This window comes from Crinia signifera, chromosome 8 (assembly GCF_055691185.1).
Source record: "Crinia signifera chromosome 8, ASM5569118v1, whole genome shotgun sequence".
NCBI classification, from domain to species: Eukaryota; Metazoa; Chordata; class Amphibia; order Anura; family Myobatrachidae; genus Crinia; species Crinia signifera.
The window spans coordinates 33762835-33790712 of record NC_139224.1 but is presented as its reverse complement, the minus strand read 5'-3'; the positions used below and the strand labels follow the sequence as shown (position 1 = coordinate 33790712).

General features: G+C 43.9%; 1 protein-coding gene across 3 annotated transcripts in view; it reads left to right on the top strand.

Annotated features, from left to right (window-relative positions):
* TNRC6B (trinucleotide repeat containing adaptor 6B) overlaps window positions 1-27878 on the top strand; it is a 125575-nt gene that overhangs the window by 79151 nt on the left and 18546 nt on the right. For 2 of the 3 annotated variants that reach the window (XM_083156120.1, XM_083156121.1), the window contains exons 6-21: window positions 917-3334; window positions 11292-11450; window positions 12215-12393; window positions 12559-12633; window positions 13913-13958; window positions 14085-14233; window positions 16405-16575; window positions 17945-18070; window positions 18193-18324; window positions 19522-19623; window positions 20382-20538; window positions 20663-20788; window positions 22454-22627; window positions 22900-23046; window positions 23884-23967; window positions 24648-24884. In XM_083156120.1, coding sequence (XP_083012246.1) covers window positions 917-3334; window positions 11292-11450; window positions 12215-12393; window positions 12559-12633; window positions 13913-13958; window positions 14085-14233; window positions 16405-16575; window positions 17945-18070; window positions 18193-18324; window positions 19522-19623; window positions 20382-20538; window positions 20663-20788; window positions 22454-22627; window positions 22900-23046; window positions 23884-23967; window positions 24648-24884 — 4482 coding nt within the window. The remainder of the gene's footprint in view (window positions 1-916; window positions 3335-11291; window positions 11451-12214; window positions 12394-12558; window positions 12634-13912; window positions 13959-14084; window positions 14234-16404; window positions 16576-17944; window positions 18071-18192; window positions 18325-19521; window positions 19624-20381; window positions 20539-20662; window positions 20789-22453; window positions 22628-22899; window positions 23047-23883; window positions 23968-24647; window positions 24885-27878) is intronic. The other variant, XM_083156122.1, reaches the window with a different exon arrangement.

Genomic DNA, 27878 nt, shown 5'->3' with positions numbered 1-27878 from the left:
ATGGTGAAATCAACGATGTAGCTGCAAAACAGACCATAAATCAGAATGCCTCAGCCACAGTGCTTTAATGCCTGCTAATCTTTGTCTTTAGACAAGGTGGGGTAAATTTGTAAATTAGTAAATGTAGTCGTTTTTCATCTAGTACACATGGTTTTCGCTTTGCTATCCTTCATCTAAATCCATACATGTTCTGACTTTTGCTAATGCCAGCATACATAACTTAACATTCTGCAGAACATCCTCTCTTGGGGAATATTGGGATCTGTGTTCAGTGTTCATAGGGAGGTACTTAGCATAGCGTGGTGAGAGAGAGAGTACCAACCAATCTAATTTTTCAAACACAGCTGGTAAAATGAGTTGGAAGATGATTAGTTAGTACTTTAGCACTCTTTGATATATCTCTTGCACAGTTTTGATAAGTGGCCCCCTTAGTTTGAAAGTAACCTTTCTAATTGTATAATGTACCTCAAATCATGTGGTACGGAAGCAGCAAGGGAGTGCGTTGTTTCCACACATGGCATTTCTGTGGGGGCTTATTTTATTTTGAAAGACCCAGAGGCACATGAGATTAGATTTATAATCTTAGATTTTGGTGAGACGATGCGCAGTGTCCTGATTTATAAAATTTTAAAAACACATTGAAGACATAGTTTTTAGTCATATGTTTATGCAAGTCAGAGAGAGAGTGTATATGTATTTCTGCATAATAAAATCTTATCAAATGATAAATAAAACCAAGCTCAAGTGTATAAGGAGGCTTATGCCTCCACCGATGCCCTAAGAAATATCTGATTTCCATTAATACAAATTTAAAGTATATAGTACAATAGTATGTGCAGAACATTCTAAAAGTTCATGGTTTTTAATGTTTATTTTTTTATTGGAAAATACTAATTATTTTTCTTTTGTTTTCCAGATTTATCATCAGGGGCAGCTGCTACTTCAAATTATGCAAATTCCACTTGGGGCTCAGGAGCCCCATCCAGCAGTGGCCCCAACGCAAACCCTCCCCACGCCTGGGACAAAGTGATTGTAGACGGGTCGGACATGGAAGAGTGGCCTTGCATAGCTGGCGTGGACGCAGAGCCCCCTTCCGACAACGCCACAGACAACAACAGTGCCTCGAATCCAGCCTCGGAAAAGGGACCCCCACAAGGAAGCGTTGCTAACCACAAAGGAAGGGGGGGCCAGGGCCAACAACAACAACAACAGCAGCAGCAGCAGCCTGGCAGCGAATGTATCCAGGGGGTATGGAAAGCTGACCCCAAGGCTAAGCCCGTCCCGTCTTCCAACCCCACTACAGAGGGCGTTAATAGACTAGGAAATTGGAGGAGCATGGGTGGGTCTGAAAGAACGGGACCTGCATCTGGTTTCAGCAACTTTAACCCAAATAGCAACCCGTCAGCATGGCCGGCCTTGGTTCAGGAAAGCAGCAGGAAAGGGAACCCAGAGCCAGATGGCAGCTTCTCCAGCGCACAGCTTGGCCCAACGGGTCCGACCTCTCGGGAGCAGCAGTCAAAGATGGAAAATGCGGGTGCCGGTTTTGCAGCCTCAGGCAGAGATCCGGCCACAACCCATCACACTGACGGACCAAAAAATGGAAACACTAATGCTACGAACTCAAATACATCAAATCCCCTTGAGAACAAGGGTACGGCCTTTGGAACAGGGGATGCCTGCCGGGGTTCTGACCTCTCTGCTCAAAGCACTGGAGATAGAAAGAATGGGGGGGTGGGCACTTGGGGCTCAACAAGGGGTCAAACTGTCACAGGAGATGCCAACTGTGGGCATGGCAATTCTGGAAACAATGGACGAGAGAGGGAAGACGTAAGGAAAACGTCTTCATCTCATAGGCCCAATGGGTCCAGGGGAGAACCTTGGGACAGCAAAAGTGGTGGCAATGGTTCTTGGGGATATGGCCCACAGACAGATCCCAGTGAAGTAAAGTGGGGTGAAGGGAACAAATTGGTGTCTGGAGGGTTGTCTCAGGGAGAATGGAAGCAGCCGTCTGGGCACGAGGACTTAAAAGTTGGAGAATGGGGGGGTTCGAGCCAAGGAAATTCTAGCACTGGAGCATGGGACAATCAGAAGGGCCACTCACTATCGGAGAACCAGGGCAATGCATCATCAACAGCCTGCTGGGGACGGGCACCCAGCTCTGCAGGAAGTGAGGCAGGGGGGCAAAGCACTGGAAGCAACCCAAATGCTGGAGGCAGTGGAGACAGCTTGAACTCCTGCAATCGGCGCACACATAATAGAACTGCTCTCCCAGACAGTCAGGCTGTTTTGCAGACCTTACTCAATCGAACAGACTTGGATCCTAGAGTGCTGTCGAACTCGGGCTGGGGCCAAACCCAAATAAAGCAGGATACATCATGGGAGTCTGAGGAAGCGACATCTCGACCTGAAGGCAAAGCAGACCGTGGAACTGAAGGCTGGGAAAACACACCGCAAGCAAAGAGCTCAGGGGGTTGGGGGGATGCCCCCAGCCAAAGCAATCAAAATAAGTCTAACTGGGGAGAATCCCCTACCCAAGCTCCATCTGGACAGGAGTGGAAGGACACCAAAGCAACTAGCTGGAATGACTATAAAAATAGCCCATCTGGTTGGGGTGGTGGAGGAAATGGGGGTGGGGTTGGTGGACGAAAAGAGGAAAAGGCAGGTCCTGGATGGAATAATGATAATAATGCAAGTGCTGAGCAGGGATGGGGTACTCGTCAAACCAATCCTGGAAGTGGATGGTCGGCAGGAAAAAATGGATGGGGAGGAAGCAACAGTGAGGACATTGAGCCACCCAAAGGCCCTGGGGGCGGCTGGGATGGCTCAGGAAACAAAGCTTCCTCTGGCTGGGGTGAAGTAGTACAGAATGATGGCTCTTGGGGCAATGGGGCTAACTCTAACCCAGCTCTACGAACTGGCTGGGAAGAGGGTAAAAGGCCTCAAGGAGGTGGAAATTGGGGTGAGGCAGCCAGGCCTCCTCCAATACCTTGGAACAAGCAGCAGGAGGCTACACCGGCTGCACAGTCTTCTGGCTCTTGGGGTCCTCCAGCTCCTCCCCCTGGAAATGGGAGACAGCCACCTACCCCAGGGTGGAAAGGTGGTCCCACGCCAACAGTGTCCAAGGAGGAAGAGCCAAGTGGCTGGGAGGAGCCAGCATCACAAACCATCGGCCGTAAAATGGACATTGACGATGGTACAGCAGCCTGGGGCGACCCTAGCAGTTATAATTACAAGAATGTTAGCTTGTGGGATAAGAATGCGCAAGGACCACCTGGACAGATGCCACGGGAGCAGGGAATGCAAGGGTCAATAGCCAGCAAGGCAGCACCGTCAGGTATGGTTAACTCCATTCTTGGTTTTTGGTTTTATTAATTGGTTTCTGGTTTTACAAATGTGGTTTCAAATATGTCATCAGAATTATGAAACACAGAAAGAAAATCGAAATATTATTTTGTTCATGCTGTATTTCTTTCTCTCCTGATGTTATGTAGTGCATAAAACACCTGGGTAACTGCGGACTACTTTGTCTGATAAAGCAAAGGCTTCCTCACAGCAATGACATGCACAGGGCATTTTGTAGAAATATATTGGTAGCTTTCCATATTGCTTTAAGGCAATTGATCAGCAGTTCCTGGTATTGTTTGTAGCTTACGAATGAATATTGAAATTCTTGGCTATAGCTTGTCCTTCCTTTTGCTGTACTTTGTCATTCTGGCATTGCTTGTAAGCCAACAGCATGCTGACATATCTTTAATCTGAAGCCTTATTCAAAATCCTTTCTTAATTACTGCATATGGCTGAATCGGTGCTCTCCCCAGAAATCTTTTTTCAAGCCGAGTGGCTTCAAGAAGCAGCCGGGTGGGGGTCCTGACCTTTAGCGTTTACATTTTTTTAGGTACTAAAATACTGCAAAATTAGTCTGTAACGGACACAATTATGTTTCTAAAATATAATCGTTTGTTGATTTTTCCTACCAATTGGGCTACTTGTTCTTCTCCGTTCTGTTCCTGCACCAGATGTGGGTCCTTAGTCGGTCCTCACTCCTTTTGGTCACCAGGGAACTCCTCTGCATTCAGCAGGAGAAAAAGACAATGCCACTGCGTCTCCTAATTCCTGCCGTGACGGGCTAAGTGATTCACTCACTACCCAGTGATGTGGGAGGTGGAGCGGCGCACAGCTCGGCAGCCAAGCAAGTGCTGTGACTGGGCAAGGTGGTCCCCCTGTGCATGCCGATGCACCCAGCACTCTCCACATTTAGAAATTGTTGCAGGCAGACGCTGATTCCATGAGACTCTGACAACGGTGTAGCTTGACCGTGTCAGTCACCACTTGCCATCGAGTGATCCATCCAGAATCCACCATCTCCCTGCAACAAGTTGTAATTGGTGAGAGTCCCGTGTGTCAGAGGAGTCCGCAAATGTCAGGTGTCAGGGCATCCCTTGCCAGACGAACCGCTCCCGAATATTTAACACCTAAAGTTGTATACACACCTAAAGATTTATCTGTACAACCTGTCTGGCGGGAACAAAAATCTGGTAATGTATGGAGAAAAAAAACAATGATCATTCAGACAAATTGGTTAAGTGCTAATGTAATGTCATGTAAAAAATATATATATTTACTATGTAAGGTAAACATTCCAAGTCCTTATGATGAAAACAAATGTTTGCTTGCCAATTTTTACACCGATCTTGACAAATTCACGGCACTCAAAGGGTTAAGTCATTTTGTTTAACAATTTTATACTAATAATTGTTCTTTTGTCTGATTTATTTAGTGTTTGGGATCAAATTGTTGACTCTCAATTGCCTCCATTCCTTACCAGATTTTTGCTCCTACTAGTCCAGGGGTTCCTGATCTTTTTTGCATTACTGCCTAGAGCAGTGGTTCCCAAACTGTGTGCCGTGGCTCCCTGGGGTGCCTTGGGACACATGCAGGGGTGCCGCAGCTTGGTGGTCCAGGACCAACTCAAATTATTAATGGTTAATTATTTAGGAGCAAAACCAGTGCTGGTGGCTGCCAATCATAGAATGTGTACAAACAGAAGCAAATCCTGCCCTTTACCACATAACTGCCGCTAAGAATCGCATATAAACCCAATCTAATTAAATTTTTTGGACCTAGGGGTGCCGTGAAAAAAAATCTGATTCTCTAGGGTGCCGTGAATCAAAAAAGATTGGGAACCTCTGCCCTAGAGTATTAGAATTTTTCGAACGGCAATAAATATACAATTAAGTAGATTGAGCTTCTCCGCTTCAGGGAGACGCTGCCATGTTCGGGGGGGGGGGGGGGGGGGGGGTTGGGTGGCGAGGGGGACTGGTGGTGACGTCGGGGGAGGCAGCGGGGACCCCCGACAAGCTCCGTTGCCACGGGGCATGCGAGCATCTCGTGCGCCCCTGGTGGTAGCTGGCCGATGTGGCCAGCTACATCTGTATGTGACTCTCAGGTTCAGTTATGTGTTAAAGGGTATAATTTGCTTTTATGATTGGCAACCACCAGCAATTGTTTTTTCCATAAATAATTGATCATAAAGATATTTAATTGGTCCTGGACCAGCAACCCGTGGCACCCCTGCAAGTGTCCCAAGGAACCCCAGGGAGCCACGGCACACAGTTTGGGAACCACTGTACTAGTCAGATTAGACAGATTAATCTTTAGGTATGTACCCAGCTTTACCTTCCCCGGCAGCAGGCTCGCAAAATCGATAAATTGCATTTACTGCCAGAGGCTCTCCTATGCGACAGATCTAACATGCAGCACTTGCGATCTAGGGGTAACGATTCAATTCACACTGGACCACGCATTGGATCAGATATAAAAAACACATGCGATTTGCCCAATTTCCGATGTTTTGGAATCTGGTAAAATTGGGCAAATTGCAGTAGCGTATGGCCACCTTAAAGCTGTATACACACTAAACAATGTGTGCACCCAGCGAGGACATATCGCAACGGGGACATATCGCTCGCGGGGGTGGTCGGGGGTCAAGTGCATACACACATACTTAGGGGTCACCAACTTTTTGTTCACTAGTTGTATTTTATATTACAGGTGTAGTTGGATTCGTCTTGCTGGGCTTTATATAATTTACTGTACTTTAATGTAAACCATCCATTAGTTATAACCTCTGATGTGTTTATTTGTTGTTTTTTTATACATTTGTTTAAAATGAATGGAATACCTAACAAAACTTGTTATTTAGCTATGAGTGAGTGGGAAGACTAATGTACAAGACAAAGGTATAAGATTATTTTTTATTATTTTGGTCTTGCGCCAACATATTATGATGTCTTCACATCTGTCACTGCCCCAATGCAACTTTCCCGTCCAAAGAAATGTGCACAACATGCTAGCATTAACCCTTTTTGTGTGCCATCATTGCTGTGAGTGATCCCTCACAGCGACTGTTCTCTTAGTATAAATAAATACAAATACAGCCAAGTCAATGAATTGGAGTTTATTTAAATATTGCACCAAAAAAAGAACAGTCGCTGTGAGCAGCGCTGGCATTTTAAACGGACCTTTTTAGGATCTCTCACAGCAAAGTTGGCACTCAAAGGGTTTAATAAAAATGGTTTCTTGGCCATGTTCATTCATTTTGACAAATTCCTCAAAGAGTTAAACTACAGACTTCGCAAAAATACAGTATGTTCTTTTTGTCTGACTGGAAACCTTCCCTCCCTCCTAGCACTGTGTTCAGCAATGCTTACCATTGATAGAGTATTTTGTATCTGCTCATTCCCACCACACAAGCAAACTAGCAGCCATAGGAGGGTTCCATGCCAGGGACAACTAATTCCGGCTTTGACAACAGTATACATTTCAAACTGATGTGTGTCGGTTTCCAACACAGTCCGAATTTGGATCAGCAGTTTGAAACTCACGCGGTCTTGGTTGGTAGGTGCAGGGAAAAGAAGGTCTGGAACACTGGCGCATTCCTGATATAGAATAAAATCTCTACATTAGAAGTAATGCTACAGTAGCTTACCAAGCGTATTTCAGTGGCAACAGAACATTTGCTGAAACATGAAATATACTCGTTAAGGAAACCTTCACAAACAGGGTTGACTAGAATCTATGACCCTGTGATGTCACTACTTTGTATCACCAGGTGTACATGATTGCATTGTCTGTTTAGTGCAAACTGACAGCAATGGCAGCTAAAGAAGAGCATTCCTGGGACTGCCACTCAGGAATAACCCCTTTTACTATGAAACTCTGCTTTTCACCCCAATGTGACCTCTTTGTAGAATACCATTACTAGTGTTCATTGGGACTATTGATCCCTGTACACATTTACTATGGAGTTCCTTGTATTGGTGTATCTTGCAGATTACTTCATTTAATCTGCTGTTATGTTTTCCCTAGTGGAATGAGTCTTAAGCTGTGTACACACAGGGGCGATATATTGCTCAGTGTCTCCTTTTCAACAGCAACCAGAGATGGTCGCTGATTTATTTATTTACATATTCTTATGTAGCGCAGCAGTTTCCGTTGCGCTTTACAATAGTAGACAGTTTTGGGCATCATTTGAGGGAGGGACGGGAAATTGAATTAAGAAGAAATAGGGGATGGGAAACCGATAAAAATTAGTAAAGAGCCGAGAGTACTCAAGATAGACCCAGAAAAGCATCAGAAGGGGGTGTGGACACACTAGGGGGGGGGGGGGGGGATACTGTATGTAAGAATGTTATGTGATGAACTGTATGTTGTGTATGTAATTGCTTGTACTGTATTAAGAAAATTAAAATAAAGAAATAAAAAAAATACAATAGTAGACAGTGATAAAACAAACTGGGTAACAACAGACAGAATTGGGGGTTAGAGGGCCCTACTGCAAGCTTACAATCTATAGGGATATTGGAGGGAAACACAAGGACAGGCACCAGTAATAGCATAGCAGTCGCACCAAGTTACAGGAGGGAAGCTATATAATACATAAGTGCCTCAGAGGGTTATGCGTGTAGAACTTAAATATGATAGGCTTGCCTGAAGAGGTGAGTTTTTTAAGGGAACGCTTGAAAGTTTGGAGGCTAGCTGATGAAAGGGAACCTCTGCCGGGGAAGCCGCAGAGGGAATCAGCTGGTTGCAGGAGCAAGCTCCTGTGACCATAAGGGGGCTAAAATTGCGCATTATTCTACACTCCCACCACACCCTAGTGGATGGTGGGGTATGGAATACTGCCTGTTTTTGGTGGGGGAAAATATGTGCAAAAAAATTATGTTGACCTTCCCATTGTAGACCTAATGTTTGCGTCAACATGTCCGACCCTGTAGACCTTTAGTGGTCAACGTAATGTATGCCGACCTTCATAATGTCGACCTAGTGACCATATCCCTTCTGTAGCATTTTCTTTCTAAATTTGTTACATTTAGTTAAGGAAAAAAAAAAAGATTCTTCTGCGATCCTCTTATTGGTATTACCTACACGTGTAACCACATTTGGCAAATCCTGCGAAGCTGTTTACTAACATCATTGCAGAAATATTACCGATTGCCAAATATGTTTGTGGATATATTGTACAATTGAACAAAGTATGTTTTTTTCTGCAATGCACAAAGTGCGTGGTTTGTACAATAATAGATAATGTCATCTTTCTGAGGCACAGAGCGGTTACAGATAGTGTTTCTGTGTAGGAGTGCTGTCCTTCTGCTCCCCCATTGGCAAACTCACCAAGGACTTCCAGCTTCTGGGATGCTCTCATGTTTTCTGTTTGGTATCCAAGAAAGTGAATACATTTCTCACATTCATGTATATAGGCTGACAGAACTAAAATATATGTGAGATATCTCAGGCAACATCGGTCTTAAACAAAATTATATATATATATATATATTCTCCTGGATTGGTCCAATATTGTTAAATAACACAGATTGCCGAGCTCCATAACTATAGCTTCCAAAAATTTCCCTTCCATACAGACGGTCCACCAACGTCTGGCCTTGGTCTCGTGCGGACACCCATTATTAGTGGGAAGTGTGTTTTTTTTATATATACTTTCATAGAGATAGTTATTCACCTCTCGACCACACTCTTTTTGTAAAAATACCCTTCTGTGCAGAAACTATCTTGGCGCTGAATTCTCTTTCTCTTGTGAATCTATATATACTTTTATTCAGGGGTTTTTTGCGTTACAATTTTAATGGCCTTATTCAATTCTCTGTGATTTTGCATCTGTGTGAATCACCCAGGTATTACAGCATTACACCTTTTCCTGCGCACCTCTAAACGATGGGAGGGAAAATGCGCATGGTTGGTAGCCACAGCGTTTATCATTGCTAATTCAGTTGTCCCCTATTAATGTAACAAGATTCATATTTCTGCTGCGCTTTCACTTTTGTTGCTTCTGTTGCCACCTTTTTCTATCTGTAGCGTAGTGGTTTTACTGATCTCCGCATTGGCAAGGCAGTACTGTGTAGTTACTCTGCTGAAAGTGGACTGTTCTTTTACATGGCTTGGCTTCTATTCTAAACTGCAGCCACAGTCATTGGGGAAACCGTCTGCAGTTGAAACCTCTCTTACAAATATGCTCTGCAGTACTGCATTGATAATGTGGAACTGAGCTAGCTGGGAAGATAATGAGATGATGTTAATGCATTTGTGTTTATTTATCTGTTGTGTAAAATGTGTTCATGCTGATTTGTGCTCATTATCTGTATCTAGTCTGACACAATGCTCATACTGTATTTGTGCTTTTATGTACACATTGTTAAATGAATCGGGGAATGTTTTTCTTATTTGCATCTCAATGCGTGTCTAAATCAGGCCTAGATAGCCAGCAGCTCTCCAGGTGTCTTGAAACTACGAGCCCCAGCATGCTCTGCTGCAGGTTCATTAGTCACTTGCTGTTTAGGCTTGATCTAAATAATCACATGGTTTATGATTGTAGCAGGTTAAGTTCAGAACGTGGCGTCAGTGGATGTCTGTGTGGCCACTATTCTGAATGTGCAAATTAGAACAGTAATACATTGTGTGTTGTAATGACAGAGTATCAGGGAATTGTCATCACAGACTGGTATACATTCCAGTATTCCAGATCTGCAAAGTTTCACCACCTAATATGACTAATTGTTCATTAATAAATTGCAGGTGGGGGTGATATAAGTATATAGGTCATTAGGTCGACTTGGATAAGGTCAACAGGGTTGGACGGTCGACTCAAGCATTATGTCGACAATGGGAAGATCGCTAGTCAATACGGTCGACATGAGTTTTCACTTTATTTTGAGTTGACGTGTGCCGACAGGTGGTCCACTACAGCATGGTGGGAGAATAGCATAGTGCCAGAAGCATTGATGAGCACAGCAGTACACTTTGACGGTGTCCATGTCGGCATTCGGGACAAAAGCCATGAAAACCTTTTGATTATCGACCTTGCCATTGTCGGACAAATACTTTTGTCGACCTTCCAACCCTGTCGACCTTAGCATTGTCTACCTATTTCAGGTGTCCACCTTCAGTGGTCAACCCAATGCATGTCGACCTAAATTGGGTCCTGATCACTAAGTCCCCTTGCGCTGACTATGAGGTACTGTCTTGAGGAATTTGAGATTTGTTTGATCAATGCTGTTCAGTATGTTTTGGGCCTCGTGCTCCAATGATAGAAAAAAAATATTGGGAAAAGCCGAAGTCCAATGCGTTCCATATAATAAATTCCACAACTGTGTATAAATGTGGTTCTTCGTGAGGAATGCAAATGTGTTTGCACAATCTTTAGTTTTATATGTAACTAATTAGCTGTATGGAAAGTCTTGTGTGAATAGAAACTTGTCTCCCCCCAAACAATAGATGTCTTATCTCAAATATATACTTAGAATTTGTGTCAGTCATTGGGCCGTATTCAGTTAGGAGTGATGTGGAGCTGCGTTGTGCAGCTTTGCACTTCACCAAAGGTGCTACAGGCAAACCTCTATGGAGTGTGGAGGTCTTCAATGGTCAAGATGCCAGAAAAATGATTGGTACACAGCACCTCATGGCCGTCAATGCGGATTTTTCTTATCTTACTATTGCATTTGCTTGTAATTGCTACTGATATTCTTACATCGCAATCTACCTATGTGGCCTCGTGTCCATAGATCAAGTCGTCACCAATTCAGAGGTTGTGTAACATTGGGTAAGTCCCGGGCTACTGCCACATTCTAGGGTAAGAGCAGTTGGGTCATCTTTACGTTCTTTGATCATTTTCTGTTTTCAGCTGTTTTGGTGGTACTGTACCTTATTGGTCATTGCCATTTCCCCCCAGTTAGGTTTACAGTATACAAACACTGTATTTATGTTTGTGTTTTTTATAGTTTGGAATAAAAATAAGGGTCCCCCAGCTGACAATGGGACATCAGCCTGGGGCGAGCCAACGGAACCTGCTTCTGGATGGGGGGAAGGAGAGGAAACTGGACCTCCAACACAAGGCTGGGGAAATTCAGCGCCTGTAGCTCCCAGTGCCATGAAAACTGGTGAGTCCTATGCTTTGGCTGTAGTCTAAGTAGCTCTTATTCATATTGTTAATGATTCAGATCTCTGTAAAACGCGGTGGAATATATGTGCGCTATATAAGAAACGTAATAATTAAATACAAATCTCTGGGGCAGTAATGTAGTAATAAGCCTGGTAAAGTGATAAAGTGGCACGTGATAACTTATCAGCCAGTCGGCTCCTAATGGTCATTTTTCAAACCCAGACTGTAACATGACTGCTTGGAGCTGATTGGTTGCTGCGTTATCTCCTTCCACTTCACCAGGCATCTGCCCCATCTGTTCTCATAGTCTGTACATTTTCGGGTACTTATTCATAGGTCTTCTGTGTAGAACTTTGTTCTTTTGGAGACCATGCTAATATATGTAATAAGTTATGTTGCTGCGACTGTTTAAATTGCAATTTCTGGCAAGACCCTGTGTCAGGAATAAAAGCTCAAACTATTTGGTTTGGTGGATTCTCTATGTATAGAAATTCCATATCTTAAATATGACTTCTCCCTTCCCATATACTGCCAGGATCGCAGCATTATCGACATTTCAAGGATTCCTATTTCCAACTACATTGTAGGTGCAGCATGTCTTACTTGACAGGAATACCCTTTTTAATATGTCGTAGCTCATCTCAATAATGAATGAGACATTGCATAGCCTATTTGTAAAATCCATTCTTTGTGCAACCAGTGGATGCTAAAGATGCAGACATTCCAAATAACACTAAACAGGATACTGTTCTCTGTATACAGGTACAAAATCTATGCAAGACAACTGGGGAGAGAATGAAGGACCGGTGGCAGGGACTCGTCACAGCAGCTGGGATGAAGAAGAGGAGAGTGGTGTTTGGAATAGTGCAGGATCTCAGGGAAGTGGCTCCTCCCACAACTCGGCAGGGTGGGGCCAAGGAGGAAAGAAACCACAGATCAAGGTGAGGTCACTGCTTTAGATCTCTGACTGCTGACGTGTCGATCATGAAATTAACTTCCAACCAAACTCTACTGTCCGGAAAATACAATATTTGCCAGCTAACAATGCTTCATATTTCAATATTTGTGTCTTACTCTGGAAACCTTTGGTTTCTCTTGTATTGCAGGGTCCCCTGAAAGGGGGAAACAATGATTCCTGGATAAACCCATTGTCCAAACAGTTCTCAAACATGGGATTACTGGTAAGGTTAATGCATTGCAATCCATGTGGCTTCCAATTTCCCCCTTCTTATAGGCACAGATTGAGAGTAGTTGAGTTTGTGCATTTGTAGCCTTTGTTTTTTTCAGGAAGCAAATAGATCGATGGCTGAAATATAGGCATTATCTAGTGCCTTGATGGCTAACCTTGACACTCCAGCTGTTGTTGAATGACACTTCCCAGCATGCTCTGCTTCGGTTTTGCTATTTGGCCATGCTAAATTTGATGCAGAGTATGCTGGGATGTGTAGTTCAACAACAGTTGGAGTGTCAAGGTTAGCCATCAAGGATCTAGTAGTAGAGGCAGAAAAAACTGAACTTCCCTATGTATTTGGATGTCTTCAAGCTAGTGTCCCCTTTTAATCTTGGGCCCTGTGTGATCGGTTTTATGGTCACCAAGTGCTTTAAACATAGTAAAATAACTGTTCTTGTGGGGTAATAAGCCCTGATGGTTGGGGTTTGCGCATGTGCATTTCTGCTCATGTACAAGCCCCAGCAGCGAATGGCTTTGGCAAGTTACACACTCGCCTGGCTGTTGGCTACGGGGAGGGAGGCATGCATGGGGCGGCAGCAGGGGAATGCCCAGATACCCTGTCTTCTGAAAACTGCAGTATAGACCGACTTTTATTACCGAAGGGGAAAGAAATCCACTGATTTCTCTTCCCTTCAGCCGCATGGGAGGGGATGTGTTCGCATACACATTACCTTGCATGGCACTGAAGGGATTGGGTGTGGGGCCTTTATGGGCTCGCTAGCGAGCCAACCTGAATCAGGCCCCTAGGGTGCAGCTCATCATTAGGATCTAGTAATGGTACGACAAGATGTGGTTTCTGGGCCAGTGTAGACACAGGATCTGCTGACGAGCCATGCCGACCCTGAATCCTAGCACTGCAGTAGAGCGGAGGAATAGGGGACAATAGGACATTTGAAGATGTTGCACTTGTACAATCTTTTGTTGTGAGTCAGCTTTTTATCATTCGCTGCCGTCGGAAACATTGTGACAGACCTTCATGGTCTCAGGTGCTGTGGAGGCAGGAATTTTGGCAATTTCTTTTTTTATGTGTTTAGCCTTGTGGAATAGTATTTTGTCATGAGTCATCTATTTCTATAGTAACAACTTTTATTTTCAAGTTCCTCTACTGTACTATTCAGAATTGTATGGTTGTTTTAGAGTGGCCCTTAATACTTGAAGGGTATCCTGTCCTCTATTCTTAATGTGCGGTCACAATTTGACCGGTTTATGTTTGTTTTTATTTTGCTTAGAGCCAAGTGGATGACTCATCTGCTAGTAAGATGGACCACCCTGTCGGTGAGTTTTTGGTCTAATGTCTGTACTGTGCTTGATGAAACTCTTAGCAATATCCTTTTTTGCATATGTACTTTATTAGATATAGAAAGGGTAATAATTAAAGGCTGCTTCATTTATAACCTTCAGGTGTTCTTCCGGAAAAGAAGTTTGAGGCGGACAAGAGAGGTGTAAATCTCGGGGATTTCAACGATATGATGCGGAAGGACCGGTCCGGTTTCCGTCTGCCCAATTCCAAAGAGATTGGTGCCGCAGACAGCGGACCTTATTTTGAGAAGGTAACTATATTGGCTATCACATTATTATGTAATAAAAGGAATGAAATTGTTATGTGCACCAGCGGCCGCTAGATTGGACACAACTGGGATATTCAAGACTTGCTCAATTTAGGCATGCACAGTTGCCGACACGGACATTGCTGTTATGATGCATCACTGTGACGGGCTGATAACTAGTCTTTACAGAATTCTGCAGTGGAATCCTGTTTTTTATATATATATTTTTATATTTTATTTATATTTTGTTCACAAATCAGCCAGGCACGACTGACAATCCATAGTGTGAAAAAATATGTACAGTTTGGTAGTAACATAGATATTCATTCATTTTCATGGTAGAAGGTTCCCCCTCTGTTATTATTGTAATAGGATTGATCTGTTCTGCACCTGTGTAGCAAATCACCATTTTGGTTGAAACTGTGTGGTTTAGTTTCAGCCTCAGGTAGGTGTATATGATACAATGTAAAATGCTAATGATTTCACAACATTCTGTTTGTTATATCAAGTAATAAGTAAGTCTGCACCTTTTATATGTAGTTATTTTTACAGTTTATGGTGCTTCCCAGACACATGTCATTTAAAATATGGTTGGCCAAAGTTTCACCTTCAAAAGTTGCTTTGATGCCAAAAAAATGAATGTTCTTTATTAAACTGGTCATAGTAGCAATAACCCTGGAGCTAAATATATATATGGTCCCCTTGGTATCTTGTACGAAACCTCACTACACCTGGACTCTGCCGACATTGTTTTGTGTTTGTTGGTTTTATTTTTTTATATATATTTTTTTTCTCCTTTTTATTGCTTTTATTGTATCATACTTCTTTAAATTTTTTTAATAAAAGCCCCAAAAAACATGTTAACCTTTCAGATTTCCAACATTTACCCAGTTGGTTTATTTATAGACCCCTTAGTACTATATGCCTGGTATATTGCAGATTACAGGTTACGACTGGGTTTGCGTAATTTGTTTGTACCGTATACTGGGCCTAATTCAGACCTGATCGCACTGCTGCAAATTAGCTGGCCAAGAGATTATCGAAAGCCTGTTTAATGCGTGCGGCCCGTAGTACACGTGCGTGAGGCTGTCCTGCAATAAAATCCTGCTACCATTTTCAAGGTGATTGACAAAAAGCCAGTGTTTGTGGGTGGTAGCCGGCCTTTTTCTGGGAGTGTCAGGGAAAATGCAGACGGATAAGGGGAAGTCATGTGACGTCCGCTCTGGCCCCGAACTGCCTTTTTCTAGCGCAGCCACCAAGTAAGTCCTGGGCTATGCACAGACAGCACACAGTGGAAAGATCACTCATTGGTGAATCGCTTGCGAACGGATTTGCAGCTAGTTGCAGGCCTGTGATATTTTCACAAGCCCTGCAAAGCAGGGTATCACACTGGCAGGGTGGCGTATGCATGATCGCGGGCTTTGAAAATTAGCAGCGATACAATGAGGATGGAATCAGGCCCACTGTCTACACCATACTGCATTTTTGTTTCTGTTACTATTGGTCAACCCCAATATAAAAAAATGTTGTTTCTAAAGAAAAAATGTTGCTGACCAAAATCTATATATTGAATAATATATCCTCCTTTACAATCTGTATTTAGGGGCAGATTGGATTATGCGCAGATGCTACTGGTGTGGGTCCCTGCAGCTCCCACGCAGAACATTTATTGCAGATAAATGCACAAGGCATGCTACAGCTGCAGCTCGCATTGAATCGAATCAGCCCCATCAGCTACATAGTCATGTGTCCTTATTTTAATGCTGTAAAGCTTTCATTTGCTCGATTCCTGGGCCTACATACTTTACAGTTCCACCAAATTCAAGTCCTGCCTAAATAAGATAACCTAAAATGCTAAATATCCCCATACTGTGCCTAGCGCGAATAAACCGTTATATTAGGTGTATCTTGTTTGGATAAATATAGTGAACCTTGTGCATAAATATATATTTGTGGCTATTTTCTTTTTCTTTTCATATGCTTTGGTTATACTATATTTGCTGTTTTATGTTAGAACAAATGTTAGCAGTAACTGAATGTGGGGAATTCTTAAGCTTCATTAGAACACAGGCTAGTCTATCATTTGCACTCAATAGAATTTCTCTGTGTCTGTCTCTCCCTTTCCCTCTTGCCTTCTGCTGCATCACTAACCAACACCCCCTGACTGGCTTTAGCTGACTTTGCCTTTCTCCAATCAAGACGGGTGCCTTGGGGACGAGGCTCCGTGCTCTCCCTTTTCTCCCTCCCCCAGCTACAAGCTATCTCCCTCCGGCTCCTCGCACCCCTCCGTGGGCCTGGGAGCTATCGGTTCGGGCCTCAACCCCCAAACCTTCGCTGCTAGACAAGTAAGAGTCTGTGTAGTTTTGCCGATCAATGAGAAGACCATCTTGAGCTGCACCAATGGCAGATATATTACCTCTTTATCTTGTCTAGAATATTACATGCTGCAATTCATGGTAAAGTGGGGAAAAGGAAAAATATTTTAAGCACATATTCTAGTTTTCTTTTCTGTGTGTGTTGCACCCACTGTATTGCAACTGAACAATTACACTCCTTACTTATATCATGTCTTCACACATTAAGCACATTTTAATTATAATCTATGTGAAAATGCACTGTCAGAATAGCCCTATAGCTTTATTTCAAGTCCCAATCTCCTTTTAAGCTGCACAATTTGTTGTTGTGTGGTCATATATGGCTCATTCATTAAAGGGTGCATCATGTCAAACACCCCCCCACCCCCATGTATAACTTGCACCATAAGGTTTTTGAACGTTCCAATGCATAAATTCATATGGTAAACTGATATATGTTTTAATGGTAGAAGTCCACATAACACATTGGGGTATATTAAATGAATTTTGCAAGCTGTGTCAGCAAGCAGCACTGGCTGCTCATTGTCACAGCTCGCCGTTTCCCTGTGGCTAGGTTTGCAGTGAGGGGGAAACGGCATGTGCTGCCACTAAAATAGCGAGGCTCTTGGCTAAATGCAGCAGGCTCCCTGCATTGGCCGTGAGTCTCGCTGTTTGGCGGAATCCTCGCTGTCCTCTGACAGCGAGGATTCCCCCGGAACGTAGAATAGGGTGAGCGGCCGGCGCGGGGGTTAATCGGCTAGAGTCGCTTGTTTTTGTAGATCCCTGCCTTTTAACCCCCTCGCTGGCCACATTGCATACGGGCCTTAGTGCACATTTTGTGAACACCTTGGTAGGAACCTTGTGTTAACGCCATTAGTAACCCCATCCATAGTGTGTGTCCTGTCTTTGTCAGTGGGTTTCAATGTTCTTTAGCAGCTAACTTTGCTTTTCGCAACTATCCTGACCGGACTAATAAGTTAACTTTGCTTTATAACACCTCCCTTGCCATTACTAATTGATGTCTGTTTTACCAATTTTATTGTTTTTAAAGTAGTCTGTTCTTTGCCACTATATTTTCCCTTATGTTTGTCTCATTTTAGCCTCTGTATAACTACAAGCACATATAGTTAGAACTTGGTGGAACTAATGTTTACTGTAGGAGAAAGCAGAATGGTACAATGCAATAATCCTATTCATTTATAATCATTTACTACTTGATTGCATGATTTCTGACTGTTACGTGTTATGCAGTGGTTCCTACAGTCGTTCAATAAATGATTTATAATGGAGGAACCGGTTAGTGATAAATACTGCTTGTGTGGGCTCTTTTTATTTCATCATTTTATTTTTCTTTCTTCAGGGTGGCAATCACGGTCTGTTCGGGAACAGCGGTGCACAATCGCGTGGCATGCACAACCCTGTGCCATCGCTCAACTCCTCTCCCAACCTCCGGGCACAAGTGCCTCCCCAGTTCCTATCTCCCCAGGTGAGATGACAACATTTTCTATACTAACCAATCATCTTCTCAAGTCACATTCATTTACTGCAGAGTTGTTTTGATAGTCGATGGTTTATGGGTTAAATCACAGTTCCTTAATCCTGATGCAGGTCTCTGCCTCTATGCTGAAGCAGTTCCCTAACAGTAACATGAGCACGGGACTGTTCAACATGGGGCCCCAACTATCTCCTCAGCAGATCGCCATGCTGAGCCAGCTACCCCAGATCCAACAGTTCCAGTTGGTAAGTACAGACACTACAAATTCATTTTTATTCTCTGGATATAACAAATTGCACCCACAACTCAGTGTTTTGTGTTTTATCGCATTATCATTCATTTTTTTGCCCCTGATAATTATTGTTTTTTGTTTTTTTAATCACTGATCCTGACTTGTCCTCATGAACAGGTCTCCAACAGTTTGAATATTGTATAAAGTCATGGTCTGGTTTATAGAGCATAATCTTACCCTATGCTCCATTTTTGAGTCATTGACCAATAATGTAATGTGTACTTTGGCCTGTCATCTAGGTTTATTTACTAAAATAAGAATACACATATTCAAAGCTGTAACGGCCATTATGAAATGTCTCTTTGTTGGTCTACCTTGCAATAATTAAGCTAATTGGCGGTTCCCGCAATTGGCCACCCTAGTTGCACAGATAAAAAGCAGAGGGACCCAGGAGGTTCCCCTGAGAGTGGCAGCTGCTGGAAAATTCTCTTCCAGCAGCTGCTCACTGCGCATTTTACTGGTCACATCAGATGTGACCACATCAGGGAAAGCCCAGCTTGCTGTGGTTGCATCTGATGCATTGACTCTGAGCAAGCGATTAATGACTTTGGGCCTAATTTCAGACCTGATTGCAGGACGAATTTGTCTTACAATGGCCAAAACCATGTTGCACTGCAGGTGTGCCAGATGTAACGTGCAGAGAGAGTTTGATTTCGGCGAGTTAATTTTGTTTCTGTGCGGGGTAAATACTGACTGCTTTATTTTTACACTGCAATACAGATGTCCGTTTCAACGCACCTCACCCAAATCTCTCTTTGCACTGTTACATCTGCCCCGCTTGCAGTTGGGTTTTACCCGTTTTGTTAACAAATCTGCCTTGTGATCAGGTCTAAATTATGCCCTTTGTGCCACAAGAGGTTTGCAGCTTATTCGAAAGTTCATAGCAGCGAACCTATTCCTGCCCCGAAGCTACACAGCTTGACTTTGCTTTTATAGGATTTGTTACAAGTTCAAATATCGATGAGCAGTGTATTTACATTGGTAGGTAGATAGATGTGTGTGTGTGTGTGTGTGTATATATTTATATGTATGCATACAAATACATAGGATGCTGTAATAATACTAATTCCTTAGATATTTGGGGATAAAGGGTTTAAGGTTTGCGGACTGTATGAAAGTTGGATGTAAGTTTTTGTTTTGCTTGGTACAGGCCTGTCAGCTCCTCCTGCAGCAACAGCAGCAGCAGCAGCAACAGCTCCTCCAGAACCAGAGGAAGATCTCGCAGGCTGTCAGGCAACAGCAAGAACAGCAGGTAATGATCAACTTCTCGCGGGGCTCGCTTTATAAAATCAACTCCACACCGACGTGGATAGTGGGGGTATGAAAAGGTCGGAGGACGCGTACCGCCGCCCCTCGCAGGCTCGCTTCACTTGCCACGCTTCGGGTTGACGTCAATAGTGGGGTGGCGTTAACAATGGGGGGGCAGTAACCATACTTTATAACCATACTCAATGAGATATTGGCCCATTTCCCATTGTCCCCTATGTAAAATCGCGTTGGGCCGCGACCGACGCGATCAACCCGATTTTGACTTGAAAAATAATTTAACATTATTCTCTATGGAAAAATCGCGTTGATCGCGTCGGTCGCATCGCTGCCCATTATAATGGGCCGCGATCAACGCGATTTTCTCTTTCACCGGCAAATTAGCAGGTGATTGACAGAAAATCGGGTTCATCGCGTTGATTGTATGCCTTAAGTACCTTACACTTAAGGCATACAATCAATGAGACGGGCGCCGTGCTAGGAAATAAGTACTCATAGTTTTATAATCTACATAAAAGACCAGAAATCTAAGTATTAAGTTTGCATAGTAGTTGTAGTGGCCAAGCAGGATGATTTTTTTGTTTGTGTCAAACGAAGAAATAATTTTATAATCTATCATGGAGGTTAGTTGCGGAAGTGGAAGGTGGGCACCCACATTTACTCCCTGCTCTTTCCGAGACTTAGCAGTGCAGCCACACGGTCTGGCAGCATGGTGGCTAATAACTGCTTGTTTCATTTCTTTAGCAATTGGCACGGATGGTGAATGCCCTCCAGCAGCAGCAACAGAGGCAGCCAGGAATGAAGCACTCCCCCTCTCATCCAGCTGGACCCAAATCTCATATGGATTCTGTGGGGCTGTCCGACATGCAGTCAAAGGGGCACATGCCTGGATATGGCTCTGGTTAGTGCTGGTGTTCCGAGAGAAGCTGGGTGTGGAGGATGGGCTTTTGTCACTGAGCTGCATTCTATCATATTGATCATTGCAGATAAAAGTATAGGAACTAATATTTTCCTGTAATTACCAGGCTTCAACTCCAGTGGAATGGATTATGGAAAGGAGGCCGGGCCAGAATCACGTTTTAAGCAGTGGACATCCATGATGGATGGGTTGCCTTCTTCTGTGTCCCAGGATGTTGGTCTTCACAAAAATGGTAAGACAGATGCCTTCGCACTTCTAGAAAATGTTCACTTAATATAAGCTGCTCCACCATTTCCCAGTATAGAAGGTGGAGCGGAGGGATCCAAAAACAGGCAGTTCTCTAAATCCTGTAGGATGGGATTTATTTTTTATTTTTTTTGGGCAAGTGGAGATTGATTTAAATGAAATGCTCATTGGAGGTATTATAAAATGAGACCTGAAACGTTATCCATAAATGGTTATTGCCAGTCACCAGGATTGCATTGCTTTGTGTAGCAGCATTGTACATTTAGACATAGATTGTTAACCTGTCAGAGCACACCCTGAAGTAGACTGAGAAACCTTATTTTGGTGACACAGCTTTTGGCCAGAAGATAACTTTTTGTACCTGAACAACAGCATCTCTCAGGGAAACACTGCCCTACTGATGCGGTTTTTATTGGGCCACACTGCGATATTAGGCAAATGAAAGGAAGGCAGTTAGAGGAGATATTAATCAATTTACTTCTCAATCTGCATTTAAACATAATAAATATCAGGGGCGTAACTATAGCACCGCAGCCCCCGCCACCGCGGGGGGGCGCTGTGCATGTGGGGGCGCCGGGGGCTGCGGTGCTATAGTTAACCCCCCCTCAATCCCCCGCAGACTTACCTTTCGCGCTGGTCCCGGCGGCTCCGTTCTTCTGCTGAGGACCACCACAAAATGGCCGCCCCCATATAGCACACAGTTCTCTGAAACTGTCTGCTGTATGGGGGCGGCCATTTTCTGGTGGTCCTCAGCAGAAGAACGGAGCCGCCGGGACCAGCGCGATAGGTAAGGCTGTGGGGGATTGAGGGGGGGTTTGCATGGGCGGCGGGGTAGGGGTGCTCGGCGAGGCGTGCCACCCCCCCTAACGGCGGGGGGGGCGCCCAAAACGTAGCTACGCCACTGTATGCGGGGGATGGGGGGGGGCATGGGCGTCCGGAGTGGTGGTGGGGTGAGGGGGGGGGGCGTGTTTTATTATCGGCGGGGGGCGCCGAAATTATAGTTACGCCGCTGATAAATATTAAGATATTTTGGGGCAGATGTATTAAGCCTTAACAAGAGATAAATGCAAGGGTGATAAGGAGAGATAAATGTCCAGCCAATCACCTGCTAACTGCCATGTTACAGCCTGTGTTTGAAAAAAGTCAGTAAGGAGCTGATTGGCCGGACGTTTATCTCTCTATCACCCTTGCATTTATCTCTTGTTAAGGCTTAATACATCTGCCCCAATGTTCTCAGTCCTGACAAATCAAAGAAACTTCAGATGATTGGCCATGCCTATTTATGTAAGAGAGAAGGACCTTTACTTCTCCATTGCATTCATCAAGTACTTGTAATTAAGTTTCACATGGCAGTAATGGGTAGGAGTGATGTAGAAACAATGGGGTAAATTTCAAGATGGGAGTTTTATTGAAGATGGGATGTTGATCATAGTAGCCAATAAGATTCTATGCATTATCGGCTAGTAGGTGCTAATCCAATTGGTTGCTATGGGCAACATTCCATTTCAATAGAATTCCCATCTTAGTAAATTTACCCCAATGTGCACAAGTCAAGGCCTTTCATACTGCAATGTCACTAATCAATGTATCTAATTCTCCTGTTCCTCAATCTTTCGTTTTGGCATTTAAATCCTGTTTTCATGTCCTGCAGGCTCCATTGCTCCTCCTGGGAAGAATCGTGGTGGTTCCCCATACAACCAGTTTGACATGATGTCTGGAGAATCAGGATTGCATGGAGGGCCACCTGGTGAGAGTTGGTTACCTGCCAAATCACCCCCCTCAAGCAAAATGGGAAACAAGTCAATCAACACCAGCTGGCCCCCAGGTGGGTCTCTATTGGTTAAGACCATACTTGATTATATTCACTTCCTTCTCTTAGTAAGTAATGAACCTATCTGGATAACCTGTAACAAATATAGTGATGCTTATTCTCCGATAGGAAACACGTTCATAATCGCCTTAATCTCAAAGTATGCCTGTGGTTTTTTAAAGACCCAACTATGAAAATAGATAATTTATGGGCTCCCAACACACAGTGCATGGTTTTTTTTTTTTTTTTTAAATGGTTGCCTCTGACTACTTATCTCTCCTTCGCAGAGTTCCAGCCGGGCGTGCCATGGAAAGGAATTCAGAATATTGACCCAGAATCCGACCCTTATGCTACCCCTGGCGGCGTGCTGGGGGGTCCAGCCCCATCTCCCATCGTAGATACTGACCACCAGCTACTGCAGGACACCCCTACAGGCAAGATTTGACGTTTGGGACAATACATGGAGATACTTAATTTGTTGCTTGTTGTATAAAAGATTCAAATACAATATTATGTGAATACAGCAGAAGAGTTTTGTCCGTTAATGCCAAACACACAATGGAGGAAATTGGTATATATGTTGTGTATAGAGCTTAGGCTCATTAAATTAGTAGGTATACTCTATCACAGTTCTTACAGTAGCAGTAGCTGTGTGATTGTTTGACTATCCTGTTAGTCACAGGTTCTCAAAGTTGGTCCTCAGGACCCCACACAGTGCATGTTTTGCAGGTCTCCTCACAGAATCAAGTGAAATAATTCACTCCACCTGTGGCTCTTTTAAAATGTGTCAGTCAGTAATGAGTGCACCTGAAGAACATGAATTGTGTGAGGTCCCGATGACTGCGTTTGATCACCACTGCTGTAAGGGAATAGCTATGCAATTAAAGAGAAGAAACACTTCAGAACTTGTCCGTGATTGAAGTGGACCATTTTTAGGTGTTGCCACTAGAGGGCAACCAAACACAAACAAATGTCTCCTTTATGTTCTAGAGCAGGGACAGGGAACCTTTTCCGGCGCCCCCCCAGCTGTTGCTGAACTACACATCCCAGCATGCACTGCCACAGGTTTGCTATTTAGCCATGCTAACGCTGTAGCAAAGCATTCTGGGATGTGTAGTTCAGCAACAGCTGGAGGGCCAAAAGTTCCCCATCCCTGTTCTAGAGGAACAAAGATATTTAAAATTAGAATACATCTTGTGCAAACTGTATTACATGTGATGTTACTAGTAACACAACATGCTCAGACTGGTTCATTGTATTCCTTCCTTTAGGGTCCAATTCTTCCCTCAACACCTCGCTGCCTTCACCTGGTGCCTGGCCCTACAGTGCCTCTGAGAATATCCACAGCGCTTCAGGTAACTCGGCTGTCTATTGAGGTAGCTACTGACTTATCTGACCAGAAGATGTAGTCCGTTCTGTATTCCAGGCTAGGGCAATCTAGCCCTTCTATGCAGCCGCACATTACAGCACGTGCTTAGCAATGCATTTGCGTGAAAATGAGATTGCTTGGTTATGAGGATTGAAACAGAGAATGTAGTTAACTGATAAGTATACTGCAGCTATACTGCTTTAAGGGAAATCTTAATACATTTTCTGCGTCATAGTTTGGATTACCTTGCATGTGTTTTATTGCTTTACTGAATCTTTGTGGGCGGAGTTTCACATTACTGTTGGTTTTATGTGTGGAGGATTCTTTAATCCAGCATTTAAAAGCTCAGAAGTGAACAGACATTTTGTTTAAGGATTAATAGATTATTGGGACAAACGCCCAGCAGATGCTGTTAGACAAAGGCACAGATAAACACAGAATTGACAGGATATATAAAGGGAAATATGATAGTATTAGTGAATAAGTGACCTGTCTGTGAAATGAGATGAGGAGATTTTCATTCCTCTGCAGGTCACAACAGTTGCTTTTGGCTGTGAAACTAAAGCCCAGCTTCATGAGCTTGAAAGTACAATTAAGATGTTGCCAGTCAGTGCATTGCAAATCACCCCAAACCTTACTGATTATGTTTTGTTTTGTTTCCATCAGCACTCTCAGCAAAGTTTGGGGACTATAAATCCGCCTGGTCACCAGACCCCATTGGACACAACCCATCACATCATTCAAACAAGATGTGGAAGAACCAGATGTCCAGGAATAGCCCTGGGCTGCCTCGCCCCCCTCCAGGGCTCACCAACAACCCCAAAGCCACCAACTCCCCTTGGAACAGCACAGCCCCCCGCTCTGTCAGAGGATGGGGGGGACAGGACTCCAGGATCACGTCTGGTAAACCATATAAGGATACTTGTTTGTATTAGGACACAGATGATCTGTACATGATCCTACCCGTTTACTTGTCTCATACATACATGTTACTGGGCGGTATTCAATGCCTGCAGCGAGGGTGGCTTGTTTTTCGGCCGATATGGGTTGTCAGATACACTTCTTAAACCTGAAATGAGTTTTCATTGTTCCACAGTTATATTGGCTGTGTAAGTTATGTATTTTACGCTTTGTTGAGTTGTCCCTACTGCAGGTTATATCGCATACACACGATGTATGACATGTAGATATGATGATACGTTATTTCTCTGCTTGGCCTCTGAGCAAACAGCCAAGACTTACAATGGCTGTGGGGAGATCGGGGTTGCTGCTGATGTCCACATCACCCCCTCCCAATGGCTGGTCCCATCTGCGGCTTTTCGGCAGCACTCCCAGAAAACTCTGGTGCGACGCCCACAAATGCCCGGTGCCTGTCAATCACCTTGCGAACTGCCAGCAATGGCTAGTCATATCTGGCTTTGTTCGCATGGGGACCTTGCACATATGCACAGTGTACTGTGTGCATGCGAGGTCTTTCGACAATCGGCAGCCCTGCTTAAGGGTCTGAATCGGACCCGTAGTCCTGAAAAGATGATGGGGTTTATCATAGATATATGAGACTAAAAGAAGGTGGGAAAGTAAGTGAGCAAAAGGTGTCAAACACTGACTACTGTCCCTTCTAGGAAATGATACTGCAGAACAGTAGTGCTTGTTTGGCACCTTTTCAGTTACTTTCCTTTCTCCTAAAGAGTCTGCAGAACAGTAGAAGGCTTTGTAAAAAACTTCATTTACAAATAGCCCTGATAAGGGTTGTCCTAGATCTTTGTCAGCGTGTACTTTCTATAGCTAGTCTTTGTCATATTACCTTATTTCTTCTTCCATCCAATATGGGGCACATGGAACACTAGAATGTAAGCTTTCAGGAGCAGGGTCCTCTCTCCTTAACTGCTTTTCTAAGAATATATATCTATGCCACCCTATCAATTGCCTCGGTCATTTTTCCCCTGATACAACGGTCTTTTTTTGCCATAAACTTGTCCTAAATTGCCTTGTACTGTAAGTTGTTTTTGTTTTTCGCTCATTTATGCATTCTTAGGCACTGCGGAACACTTGTGGCACCATATAGGCAAATAATAATAATATGGCCTGGAGAGGAAAGTGTGGGCACCAAACAGTTACTAAATTCTTTCCCAGCACTCTAATGCTCCCTCTCCACTATGCCTCACCCCCAGCCAGTGAGTTTTTAGTTTGTTGCTAACAGGTGCATGAACCTATTTATAGGGGGCTGCTTAGATCCTAGGTTACAATTTTTATTTTCATTTTTATTTTTTGACTGAGGGGTCTATACATGGGATGTCTGTCTAACTGCTCCGCCACCCAGTGCCTATGGCAACATCCAAGGTGACTGGGCTAGTGAGCTTCTTAGTGTGGGTACCCAGGGCAGGACAGAGAGCATCCGGCTCCCTACTTGCGATTATTCACGGCTGGTGTTGGGGTGATGTGAAGGCCCAGGTCACTGCTCTGCACACTAGACTACCAGGGCAATAGCAAACAGGCCATCACTACAGGGGTGAAGAGCTTTGGTCCCTGCTGGTTTCCTCACCTCAGGGAAAGGCAGCTGCAGGCTTTTAAAACCTCCCCCAACCCTAAGCCTGTATGCAAAACAGTTGCCTGCCTGCCTGCCTAAGCTTAACTCCTTCTCTCTCTCACATGGCATCATTGGACATCGAGTATGCATATTTACGCAGATCATCAACGCTTTCTCAGGTTTGTAATCCACAAGGATCACTACCACTTTCAGGGTTTTACCATTTGGACTGTCCACGACTCCTCTTGTCTACACAAAGGTTCTTGGCTGCTCATTTGGATCATCAAGGGATCCGAATTCTGTCCTATCTCAACACCTTTCTTTTTTAGGCCAGTTGCCGGAAGTCTTATCAGTCCACATTTAATTGACGTTTGAATTTCTCCATGCTCACAGCTGAATGATGAATTGTCTTAAGTCCTTCTTTTCTCAGGGCATGCTGCACTTAGGAGTGTGGTTGGATACTTGCTGTCAAAAAAGGTCTTCCTTCCACAGGACAAAATCCAAGTCCTGCAATCCAATCTCTAGCAAGCTACTGTTTTCAGACCCGAAATCCTGCTGCTATCTTAGTCGACACTCTCTTGCAGTGTTGTGAATGTTTCCTATCGTCTGCTTTGCAGATTCAAACTAGAAGGGGGTACAATGCTCCTCATTGCCCTAGATTGGCCTCAGATATAATGATAGGCCAATCTTCGGGACCTCTCTGTCGACACATCTTTGCGACTGCCTTTTCAGCCAGTCCTCCTTTTCAGGGGCCGTGCTTTCATCTGGTCCTGGTCCATTTTACCTTGACAGCATGACTCTTGAGACATCCATCGTAAGAGCAAATTGTTTCTCCAGTAGTTATTTGAACTATGCTCAATGATCGTAATTCGTCTTCTGCTCAAAGTAGTCATTGAGGCTGGATAACTTACCGTATATAGGGGCAAATCTATTAAGCCTGGAGAAGAGATAAAGTGAAAGGAGATAAAGCACCAGACAATCAACTCCCAACTGTCATTTTCAAACACAGTTGATTGTCTGGTGCTTTATCTCCTTTCACTTTATCTCCAGTTTATCTCTTCTCCAGGCTTAATACATCTGCCCCATGGTGTTCTACATGGGAGTAAGATGGTAATCTTACTCCCTGGCGGTTCAGAGTGTCTGGACTACGGGCCTTACAGTCTGCTCCGTTTGTACTATTAGACTTACTGGACCTCAGAAGGCAGACATGGAAGATGGTTTTCTTGCTGCTATTGCGTTGCTCGGCGGGGGTCCAACTTGAATGCATTTACCTTTTGTATTCTATGTTTCTCAACTTTTATGAGAAAACTCATAGAAGCTGAGCTACTTTTGCAGAGCGGCAACATGGTCCTTTGCACGCACTGTTTATT